The 12,749-nt window shown below is 36.5% G+C and overlaps 2 protein-coding genes across 2 annotated transcripts; one reads left to right on the top strand and one right to left on the bottom strand.

Annotated features, from left to right (window-relative positions):
- Positions 1 to 717: 717 nt before the first annotated feature.
- LOC127855906 (uncharacterized) lies at positions 718 to 5,120 on the bottom strand. The gene is made up of 2 exons (XM_052391821.1): positions 4,223 to 5,120; positions 718 to 1,755 (listed from the first exon to the last, which is right to left on the bottom strand). The coding sequence occupies exons 1-2, from the start codon at positions 4,998 to 5,000 to the stop codon at positions 1,409 to 1,411; spliced, it is 1,125 nt and encodes a 374-aa protein (XP_052247781.1). The 5' UTR covers positions 5,001 to 5,120; the 3' UTR covers positions 718 to 1,408.
- A 2,070-nt stretch (positions 5,121 to 7,190) lies between these two features.
- Positions 7,191 to 12,745, top strand: LOC127854568 (putative protein TPRXL; the record flags this gene model as incomplete). The annotated part of the gene is made up of 3 exons (XM_052389630.1): positions 7,191 to 7,199; positions 7,884 to 8,100; positions 12,129 to 12,745. Coding segments are annotated over exons 1-3 (843 nt in total), but the record flags the coding sequence as incomplete, so codon positions are not given.
- Positions 12,746 to 12,749: the final 4 nt, after the last annotated feature.

The following is a 12,749-nucleotide window of genomic DNA, read 5'->3' as shown; positions in this document are numbered from 1 at the left end:
TTCTAGTTATGAAATGTAAATTAACCAGAAACATTAATCTATGAACAAAATAAGTCTTTTTTTTAAACCATTAAACAGTAAAAGTAAGACTCTTAACATATTTCCCCATTAAGGAAAAAACACGCACAATTTTTTCCCTTAAGTGGAAAATCGCATGTTAAATTTCCCCCACGTAAGGGCTAAAGGCCCCATCCCCCACAACCCCAAAAACCACTGATAAAGCACGCACTGCAAATGCATACAGTGATCTTTTTTGTCCCAAATTACAGCCTCTTTCAGGCTGTTTCAGAATGGCAAAAGAAAAAAATCCAAAAATTCTTATCAAAATTTCCCCTAAAAGATGCCAAACTTTTCCGTTAGACTCCCTAGTTGGCTTATTGAGTTTATTATAAAGCAATAATATTCTTTGGAACTTAATAATAACAAGTTTAAAATGCAGTTAAACATGCGCGTATAAAGAATTGGAAAACTGTTATTTATAATCATATTATTAATGTTTATTTTTTCCTGATTTCATGGATTATCACACTATTTTTCCATATTGATAGCACAGGCTGTAAAATAAACTTTAAAAAAATACTGGCATATATGAGTCATACAACGTGTTTGGAAATGTAACTTTAATACACAAAATAGTGTCTATTCATGTAGTTAACACAGATAATGCAAATATTTGTATATTTGATTGGAAGAAAATGCGAAGGACAAAGGGGCATGTGAACATAATTAAAAGTTAATTTATTCAGCAAAACATAGTGAACAGTAAAGGCAGATAGCATGAATGACACTAGTAAATACATATATAACTGTAATCAACAAAAGTAAAATCTAAAAACAACAATTAAAGAAGTCTGTACAATACATAATTGTCAATCTAAATAACTTTATATTTTTAAGGACAGAACACATGGTGACTATTCAATAATACAATGAAAATGTAAAACCTTCCCTCCTTAATTGCACTCTGCCGTTCTTTTTACTGTGCATAACAATTACACAAAAATATTATAGAACATAACCACACAAAAAAATCATGTATGTACATGTTATTCATTTTTAAGATATATATCAAGAAAACAACAATACACTGATTATATGCGATTGAAAAGGAAAAATAATTATCAGCAATAGATGGTAGCACATATTAAATTGTATTGAAACACAATATATAATCTCGCAAGAATTATGCATTGAAACAAAACACTAAATAATAGATCCATGCTCTCAAAGTTAATTATAAATGTACCTTTTCAAACATATTCATGATTTGACATAAGTAGGCACGACAATAAATCATCCATGTGAATTATGTGATGAAACGTAATACTGAATGCAAGTTTGGTGTGGCCAAGAATTCATGTTAAGTACATGTTCCAAAATGTTTGTACTGAAACTTGTGACAAAACACCTATTTTACTCTTAACACAAGGATGCTAGACCATTGTCCCAAAATGATGAATGCTGTGCTCCTATTGTAGAAGACTGAGTTTGGTTCATCAAGTCTATCCCTCTTGGTAGCAAGAGTTGCCAGCTTCTTCTTGCCTTCCCCATCCAGCTGAATGATAGTGCTGGATGACGTTCCACAGACCAGCACCTGTCCCAGAGCAGTCACATGGATACCTGCTGGGTTTTGTAGGTCTGGGTCTGTGAAGGTTTGGAGAACTGTGCCATCTCTGGCCAGGGTGAGGACCTTGTGATGGGTATTGTTGGTGATAAATATCTTGTCACCTGAAGGACTCACTGCACACTTAAGTACTGTAAAGAGAGTAGGATCATTGTAGTTAGTTATTCACAGAATCATTATGTTAATAAAGACACTCTTACACTTATTCACCCCAGCTATTTGTGTTCATTAATAAAGGATGATTTTTCTTAAAATGAATCATGTATTCAAGGATGATTATATTATGCTGAAACCCTATGGAATGAACAGCACTTACATACACTAAATAAGTACATTTACTCACTTACTGTAAAACCATTAAATTTCGTGTGGTACGAATTTTCGTGGATTTCGTTGGTCCGCTGAACCAGGAATTCAAGTACCAATGATTATTTATACATTTTTAGCTCGACTATTATATATGAAATATATATAGTGGAGCTATCATACTCACCCCGGCGTTAGCTTTAGCGTGAGCGTTCAAATGTTAAAGTTTGCATACCACCCCAAATATTTCTTATATCCCTTGACATATTGCTTTCATATTTTTCATACTTCTTTACCAACATGACCCCAACCTATAAACAAGAGCAGACAACTGTATCAAGCATTTTGTAAGAATTATGGCCCTTTTTCCACTTAGAATATGCATATTATTGATAACTCTATGTTAAAGTTTGCGTACCACCTCAAACGTTTTCAATGTCCCTTGACATATTGCTTTCATATCTTGCAAACTTCTTTACCAACATAACCCCAATCTTTAAACAAGAGCAGACAACTGTATCATGCATTTTGTAAGAATTATGGCCCTTTTTCCATTTAGAATATGCATATTATTGATAAATCTATGTAAAAGTTTGCTTTCATATTTTGCAAACTTCTTTATCAGCATGACCCCAACCTATAAACAAGAGCAGACAACTGTATCAAGCATTTTTTTAAGAATTATGGCCCTTTTTTGTCTTAGTAACTGAATATTTTGTTAAATTTTGTGTTTAGATCCACTTGACTTCTTAAGTATCAAAGCTGTTGCTTTCAAACTTCAAATATTTTCTTCCTATCATGAGGGTACTGTACCTGGCAAGTTCAATTTGACCTTGACCTTTGAATGACCTTGACTCTCAAGGTCAAATTAAAAAATTTTGCTTAAATTGCCATAACTTCTTTATTTATGATCAGATTTGATTCATACTTTGACAAAACAACACTTACCTGACATACCACAATGGACTCCACCCAAACCATCCCCCACGCTCCACCCCAGAACCCCCCCCCCAAAAAAAAATATATTATTTTTTAATATTTTTTTTCTTATTTTTGAAAGATCATCTATTAAATGACCACACACCAACATTATACCCCCCTCTCCATGATGGCTTACGTTATACTGTCAAGCACTCGAATGGTCGAGAGCGCTGTCCTAGTGACAGCTCTTGTTTATACGCTTCCATTTACGGCCATTAACCATTTCTTCCACTGAATCGTTAGCGGCTTGTGTCAATAATGCTAATTAGGTCGTAGACTGAGCCTTTGCAGGGTCGGGCAATCCTGCTATAGTAGAAGAACGTGTCTGAACTGTACCCGTTTTCAACCATTTTGAAAGGGACATTGTTAGATTGAGATATGCTAGTTAATACAATATGTTGTTTACTTGATAAGTTTTGGGTAATAATACATTTTAAATCAAGCATGGCATTTAAACTGTACATCAACGATTGTTCTCTTTTACCTGACGTCGTCAAATTAACAGTTTGCAGATTTATCACATATGTCAATTAGTGCCAATTAAAGTTAAAAGAGACATTACAGTTTTCACACGTGTATTCTGGGGACCTTATTACTCAATTGTTACTACTAGGGGACCGATTGCGCTTAGAATTACTAATATTGGCAAAATAACATAGATGGCAATTAGCGAGCGAGGACCCACAAGTGCGCCGCTGTATTCCTCTTATTGACAATTATCGGCAACACTTTCAGGCTTCAGTGCACATTAACCTCAAGTCTTGCTGTCAATACAGATTAGCAGATTATGCTTCGTTATTACTCTTGTTGTTTTAATAAAAGTTTAATTATTATGACGGTCAGTCTTCCCCAAAACTTTGAAATCCTCGAAATTACGAATCAACGAATTAGTTGTTTTTTTATTTGAAATCCACGAAATTACGTGTCAACGAAATAGTTGTTTTTTATTTGGAATCCACGAGATTTCATACCGAAGAATTTCTATACGTTTACAGTACATAGTCTGAGCTTTCTGACATGATTATTATAGAGGAATTATTTAAAATATTTTTCTTTACCAATGAAAAAGTCATACAGTAATGAAAAAGGCAAGAAAATACTTGAGCAAAGGAAGGACTTTAATATTAAGGAGTTTTCATTTACTTATAGTGAAATTAATATGTCAGTTATTTGCAAACATAATTGCCTGAAACTGGCAAAGGTAAAATACAAATGACTTTTGTGTTAATATGTATATATAAAGCTTAATGCTATTGTATTATTTCATATGATTTTTTCAAATGTTACCTGAATATATCCATCAAATTTTACCTGTTAACTTGTCTGATGTATCTTCATACAACTTTTTCAACAGATCTCCTTTCATTGAATACTTGTAAAGTGCAGTTCCAGAAGTAAGATACAGGTCTTGCAGATCATGAGCAATACCAATACATTCATGATAAAACTGTAACATCCATCTACCCTTAACCAGCTGCCCACCATTCACAGAGACAAACTGGACCTCAAGTAAGTCACCCTGATACACAGTAACAGCTACTTCACTTGGTGTGATTTTACACATGTCCCGTGGATAACCATAAAAATCATAATGACCCACCACCTGGTATTGATGATTGAGTAGCTTAACTCTATTATTTTTACAATCTGCAACAAGGATCTGATCCTCAGAGAGAACACAAATGTCATTGATATAGCAGTTCTTATCTAAATCACTTGGTATGCTCACATTATACTCTGACTTTCCTTGCACAATGAATACCTGGTCTACACAATTAGTGCAGCACAGCTGACTGTGGTCCTCACAAAACATTTCTAGATGTTTGTCTTCATGAAGGTCACACTTCTGAAGGAAATCCTCCACTTCCTTGGCCACTGGCCACTTACTTGTGTCTCCCCTTCCGTATGTCACATGTGTCCCAAACAACTGACCATGACGGTTAATGCATTTTGCACAATAAAATTTCTGACAGTTTTCGCAGTAAAAGTCAGCCCACTGGTCAATTTTGTTCTCTAAACAGGGGAAACAACAAAAGTCTCTAAATGAATCAGAGCCACTAGCCACAGTTGACTTAGAATACGTAGCCATCTTGATAACCTTAGTATAAATATTCAATAGAAATATTTATGCCTTAAATTACACATCTTCAACTGGTGTCGTCAATCAACTAATATTTTACTTTGTACCTACAATTTACAGATAAAGATTTGAGCTATCAGTACTTGACTTCATGTGACTGTATGCATTATCAAATCATATGAGGTGTACATGTATGTTATCATATACTGTAAAACCATTAAATTTTGTATGGTACGAATTTTCGTGGATTTCGGTGGTCCGCTGAACCACGAATTCAAGTACCAGATTATTTATACATTTTTTATCCGAAATCGGTCATTTCGGAATGTCAATTTGACATAAATTATATTTGTTTGATATTTACTAACATGTTTATGATTACCTAGTATGATAAGAACTACGATGTTAATGAATACATAGTATGAATGACAGTGTGTTCATATAAAATATCAATTTGTTCGCCATCCAGTGCATTAATAAAAATCTAAAATCGTGTGAGTTTTTCTTTTTTTATTCATCATCGTTAATGTACGTTTTTTTTTCATCATGGTTAATAAATATAACATCAACGATTGTTCTCATTTACGTGACGTCGTCAACAGTTTGCAGATTTATCACATTTGTCAATTAGTGCCAATTAAAGTTAAAAGAGACATAATGGTTTTCACACGTGATTTTGGGGACCTTATTACTCAATTGTTACTACTAGGGGACCGATTGCGCTGAGAATTGCAAATATTGTCAAAACAACATTGATGGCAATTAGAGAGCAGGGACCCACAAGTGCGCCATTTTATCGCACATATTGACAATTATCAGCAACACTTTCATGCTTCAGTGCACATGAACCTCAAGTCTTGCTGTCAACACAGATCAGCAGATTATACTTGGTTATTACTCTGGTTGTTTTAATAAAAGTTTAATGGCGGTCAGTCTTCCCCGAAAATTTGAAACCCACGAAATTACGTATCAACAAATTAGTTGTTTTTATTTGAAATCCACGAAATTACGTGTCAATGAATTAGTTGTTTCTTATTAAACCACGAAATTTCATACCGACGAATTTCTATACGTTTACATGTAGTATTATGAAAGTCTGTTAGGGTTAGGGTTTAGCCACAGTCCACTTAAAAAGGTTGCCATCTTGAATATTTCTTTAATTGGTATCTGGGACAATTTCTGTAATATACATAATTATAGTGACACACAATCTTAAATCACACTGTGTAAGTTGGGTTAAAATGTGAAATGTAAAGCCATGTCAGGACTTATAATTTGACACAATTATTTAGTATACCGGTACTTAAAACATGTGTCGTCAGTAGAAATGTTAAGAAAGAAATACTACCTTGTCCTAAAATAACCCAAAAGTAAATACATTTATGTAAAAAAGTAGAGAACATATTTTGATTACTTTATTTTATGAAAGTATTGCAAAATTTCAATTCTAATAGGTCTTGCTCTGTGCAGATGTAAAGAACTATGCTATATATCTGGTCAGTATGAAGAGCTTGTGCTGGTCTGGCCTGGTGATAAATACACGTACATTTGTATGTTGTCTCCCAAAAGACTCAATGCATCTTACATACTGTAAATGAGAGTAGTTTTGATATTTTATTTTTATTTTTACAGAATCATTCATTTATTAATGACACTGTTTGTCTAATTCAGTATTATTAAGTATGATGTTTCTTAATTCTTTACATACAATAAAACATATACTTGTTTAAATGATTGTTTTTTTCTTAAACATAATTTCAAACACATCAATAGCGTTCATTCCCTTGATACATTTACCTATGTACGTTCAGAGTTTGATGAAATTTTCATTTACTCAAGTCAAAAACCAATATACTTGTACAATAATAAAATTAGTTAAAAAAAATACTTATGCAAAGAAAAGGCATTCAGGGGTTTTTCAGCACTGTCTGCGCCTCCGGAAAACAAAGGCATTCCCAATGCAAACGGACCTGATCCCAAACCAAAATTTTAACAAAAATTCCCAATTTAAAAATAAAATAAACAAAAACAAAGAAAAAAAGAAGTGTTTATGACTTATGACTATTAGTTTATTAATGTTCCAACATTATAAAGTTTGCTAAAAATATATTTTGACGACTCCAATACCATTGTATAAAAAAATGTACATTATGGTATATACATAATGTATCAAGCAATTATTTGAAACTACACCTGGCCATGACACAGGTAATACTATGATCCATACATTGTACATCATCTTAAATAGTCATAAGCAATATTCAAACTTCATTTTTTAGTGCTCAATTGTATTTTATCAACTGATGTATCTTCATTCAACAAGTCTCCAATGATTGATTACTTTTAAAATGCATTGCCAGCTGTGAGTTACATGACATTGTACTGGGGCCGTATTCCAGTAGCTTCTTAGGTTAAAAAATAACTTAAGTTGAAATGTTGCGCAATATTTTTGCTTATCTCCGCCATTTTCTCTTTAAACATAAGATTTCACTTAAGTTAAATTCTGGTAGCTTCATTAACTTAATAAATTTCTTTACTCTGTGTATTTTTTCTCCTATATTTAAAATTAAGTTAACTTCCTTTAACTCTTTTTAAAGAGAATAAATAAGCGTCTCATGTTTTGTTTTTTTACATTTCAAATTTAACTTAAGAAATTTATTTAAGAAATTTCTTAACTTAAGTGAAAACTTAAGAAGCTACTGGAATAAGGCCCCAGGTCTTTCTGATAATGAGCAGTACCAAAAAATTCAAATTTCAGGGTTTTTCATGCTTATTTTTCCCACTTGTACCGGTACTTTTCCAGATTGGGCAGAAATGTGCAGATGTTTACTAAGAGCTCTGGAATATTTTAAGGCCCACCTGTTTAACTAAATTCCTCTTGTATTCTTTCAGACACAGAAGCCCATGCTAAAATACAGCAACAACTCCATCAAGCCCGTCCAGCTGTTCAACCATGCTGACCTAGTTTCCGTGCGCAGCAATGCCGAGGCCGCCCGCAACGCCTACAGCAGTCTGAGCAATGCCTCAGCCAACAGCACCATGCCAACGCCGTTCCGTTCCACCATGAAACCGCCACCTAGTCCCCAGCAACTTCTTAAAGCAGCCACTGGTACTGATTGATAAATTTCACCACCTTTTTATCACATGCTATACCCTGTTTCCCATCTAATACAACCATTACATATTTTTTTTATATAACACATGTGTAATATAACATTTTTAAGCGTTTTCATTGGCTTAGTTTTTGTTTATTGACCAATCGCATTTTGTTATTTTGCTGCAATGCGTCAAATGACGTCACGAAATGTAAATAACATTCGGGATTTATCATTATGTTTGTGTAAATATTTATTTAATTTGCTCATTTAAAAGCATGCGATAAAAAAGATCTGACACTCGTCATATCATACCATATTTGATTAAACTCGTCCAGGAAATTCATTAGTAAGCTTGCCAAAGGCTCGCTTACTAACAAAATTCCTTAACTCGTTTAATAAAATATGGTATGATATGACAACTCGTGCCAGATCCTATATGTATTTTATGGGCAGCCTATATGGAACGACAAAACTGCTTTTTGTTAGGAGAAACTGAGATATGTGTATGGTTAGTCAATCATGATGGGTTAACTTAAATTATGTTTGGTTAAGTTAACATTATGTTGTGTTCATTTGACATTCTGTTGGGTTAAAATGACATGATGTTGGGTTAAGTAAGCATTTTGTTGGGTTAAAATGACATGATGTTGGGTTAAGTAAGCATTTTGTTGGGTCAAGGTAACATTATGATAGGTTAAATGAAATTATGATGGGTCATTTTTGGTTTTTATTTACAACAAAAATAATTGTTTGAAAACCTTCAATTGATGGCAGTCATTTGGGAAAGATAAATGTAATTTTTGACATTGGGAATGGGGCTGAGTAAAGGCCCCAAATTTGCCACATACTCCACTGGGATTGAACCCATGACCCCTCAGTATCAAGGCGTATGCCATATCAATTACAGCACTGGGAGGTCAAGATAGATAGACCCCTCAGTATCAAGGCGTATGCCATATTAATTACAGCACTGGGAGGTCAACATAGATAGACCCCTCAGTATCAAGGCGTATGCCATATCAATTACAGCACTGGGAGGTCAACATAGATAGACCCCTCAGTATCAAGGCGTATGCCATATCAATTACAGCAGTGGGAGGTCAACATAAATAGACCCCTCAGTATCAAGGCGTATGCCATATCAATTACAGCACTGGGAGGTCAAGATAGATAGACCCCTCAGTATCAAGGCGTATGCCATATCAATTACAGCACTGGCAGGTCAACATAGATAGACCCCTCAGTATCAAGGCGTATGCCATATCAATTACAGCACTGGGAGGTAAAGATAGATAGACCCCTCAGTATCAAGGCGTATGCCATATCAATTACAGCACTGGGAGGTCAAGATAGATAGACCCCTCAGTATCAAGGCGTATGCCATATCAATTACAGCACTGGGAGGTCAAGATAGATAGACCCCTCAGTATTAAGGCGTATGCCATATCAATTACAGCACTGGGAGGTCAAGATAGATAGACCCTCAGTATCAAGGCGTATGCCATATCAATTACAGCACTGGGAGGTCAGCATAGATAGACCCCTCAGTATCAAGGCGTATGCCATATCAATTACAGCACTGGGAGGTCAACATAGATAGACCCCTCAGTATCAAGGCGTATGCCATATCAATTACAGCACTGGGAGGTCAACATAGATAGACCCCTCAGTATCAAGGCGTATGCCATATCAATTACAGCACTGGGAGGTCAAGATAGATAGACCCCTCAGTATCAAGGCATATGCCATATCAATTACAGCACTGGGAGGTCAAGATAGATAGACCCCTCAGTATCAAGGCGTATGCCATATTAATTACAGCACTGGGAGGTCAACATAGATAGACCCCTCAGTATCAAGGCGTATGCCATATCAATTACAGCACTGGGAGGTCAACATAGATAGACCCCTCAGTATCAAGGCGTATGCCATATCAATTACAGCACTGGGAGGTCAACATAGATAGACCCCTCAGTATCAAGGCGTATGCCATATCAATTACAGCACTGGGAGGTCAAGATAGATAGACCCCTCAGTATCAAGGCGTATGCCATATCAATTACAGCACTGGGAGGTCAACATAGATAGACCCCTCAGTATCAAGGCGTATGCCATATCAATTACAGCACTGGGAGGTAAAGATAGATAGACCCCTCAGTATCAAGGCGTATGCCATATCAATTACAGCACTGGGAGGTCAAGATAGATAGACCCCTCAGTATCAAGGCGTATGCCATATCAATTACAGCACTGGGAGGTCAAGATAGATAGACCCCTCAGTATCAAGGCGTATGCCATATCAATTACAGCACTGGGAGGTCAAGATAGATAGACCCCTCAGTATCAAGGCGTATGCCATATCAATTACAGCACTGGGAGGTCAACATAGATAGACCCCTCAGTATCAAGGCGTATGCCATATCAATTACAGCACTGGGAGGTCAACATAGATAGACCCCTCAGTATCAAGGCGTATGCCATATCAATTACAGCACTTGGAGGTCAACATAGATAGACCCCTCAGTATCAAGGCGTATGCCATATCAATTACAGCACTGGGAGGTCAAGATAGATAGACCCCTCAGTATCAAGGCATATGCCATATCAATTACAGCACTGGGAGGTCAAGATAGATAGACCCCTCAGTATCAAGGCGTATGCCATATCAATTACAGCACTGGGAGGTCAACATAGATAGACCCCTCAGTATCAAGGCGTATGCCATATCAATTACAGCACTGGGAGGTCAAGATAGATAGACCCCTCAGTATCAAGGCGTATGCCATATCAATTACAGCACTGGGAGGTCAACATAGATAGACCCCTCAGTATCAAGGCGTATGCCATTTCAATTACAGCACTGGGAGGTCAAAATAGATAGACCCCTCAGTATCAAGGCATATGCCATATCAATTACAGCACTGGGAGGTCAAGATAGATAGACTCTCTCAATCCATGGAGGAAATCTTTTTGTAGCTCCTGGTTAAATCATCCACTGGTATAATTAATTTTCAGCGCTTTCCTATTATAAAGGCATATTTAGCCACTGCTATTATTGTCCCATTAAAATATGCCACCTTGTTATTTCAGGGGCTTTTTTAACAGATGTTAGACAGGTCCTTGTAATCCAAACATGATAGGGCTTGCAAGCCTAGTCATAAGCATTTGCGCAAATCTGCTGGTGGTCATAATAGATATAGTCGATCTGTTAGTGGCTTTGTTGTTTGACAAATTTTTACGGCCATTTTCATTGTTATGCACACCCCTGCAATCTTGCAGCTTGACTGAATTAAATTTAGCTGTCTTTACTTTTACTTCATAACTTGATTGGCTTTGTTTTTTTATTTGATTGTTTTTGTTGATAACAATTATTCTTGAACCACATAAACAACCAGAAAACTTGAAGTCAAATTTTATTTCTTTCATAAATGATAAAATGGTAAAAATGGTAAAAATGATTGTTAACAATGCGGGGAATCACATGGCCAGATTTGAGAAAAAATGGCCGCAGATGCCTCGATTCGATGGAGAAATTGAGTCTTCAAACAGGTACATCTACCTTATTACTTACTTGCTTTTAATCAGATTACGCCTATCATAGGGCCAGCCGGAAGCGGTTTCAGCGAGTATCAACCGTTTTCCGCTGGTTGGTCTGAGTGTGGGGATAACTCATGGAATATTTGGCGATTTCCTGATGATTTCTCCATCGAATCGAGGCATCGGCGGCCTTTTTTTCTCAAATCTGACCATGTGATTCCCCGCATTTGTTAAAGCCTTTCCAAATATAACAAAAATGTTTGTATGGTTGCGTAGTGGATATGGTGTCGGCCTAGTGAGCGAGAGGTCACGGGTTTGATACTCACTGTGGGAGCATTCTTTAGATCTCGCCTATAGACATCAAGTATTGGTTCTACGCAGGAAACAGACTGGAGAGCGTTTCAGTACGTTATAGGTTTTCCATGCAATCCAGCTTAGATAAAATGGTTTAAACTATTATTAAAACCTTTTGAAATGTAACCAGTATCTGATGTTATTTCAGGTACTAACGTTTCGTCCACCTCAAGTGGAAATGCTGCCCCAAAATCTGCCACAACGAAGGGTCACAGCAACCCATATGCCCGCCCGCTGAGTGCCAAAGACATCGCGAGTGACCTTCAATCACAGCAGCAGAAGATCAAGAAGACCAACAGAGTATCTCAGATGCAATCGGGTCCCAACGCCATGTTTAATATCGGACCAGAAGGAACACCAGTATTTGGTTATCCAATGAACGCGTTCATGCGTCCCCAGAGTGCCTTGCGAAAGGAGACTCCTGCACAGACCTCCGGTGCGAAATCTACAACAACGAAAAAAACTAGCGAGGAAACGACAGCATCGAAAACTGGAGCGACGAAATCTACTGCCACCGCGAGTCCTAGAAAAGAAATTCCGCCGACAAAGCTAGAACGGGAAACTGACCTTAGTTTGAACGGTCAGTCAAATAATAAAGAAAATAGTGGACCAAAGAATCAGTTCGGACCGGCGTCAAAAGCAATACCTGCTTCAAGTAGTTCACAGTTGTTAAATCAGAGTGTTAATAGCCCCTCTTCTAGTCCTGTAAAGGTATCTGCAGCCTCACAGACTCAAAATAGCACCCTTGCAAAGAATGTGGACTCAAGCT

The sequence above is a fragment of the Dreissena polymorpha genome, chromosome 13 (genome assembly GCF_020536995.1).
Source record: "Dreissena polymorpha isolate Duluth1 chromosome 13, UMN_Dpol_1.0, whole genome shotgun sequence".
Classification (NCBI taxonomy): Eukaryota; Metazoa; Mollusca; class Bivalvia; order Myida; family Dreissenidae; genus Dreissena; species Dreissena polymorpha.
This window is presented reverse-complemented; position numbering and strand designations above follow the sequence as displayed.

Excerpts from the sequence above, each read along its gene's own strand:
- LOC127855906 (XM_052391821.1), bottom strand. The coding sequence starts at position 5,000 with ATGGCTACGTATTCTAAGTCAACTGTGGCTAGTGGCTCTGATTCATTT. Across the intron at positions 1,756-4,222 it reads TACATCAGACAAGTTAACAG|TACTTAAGTGTGCAGTGAGT; the intron begins GTAAAATTTGAT and ends CTCTCTTTACAG.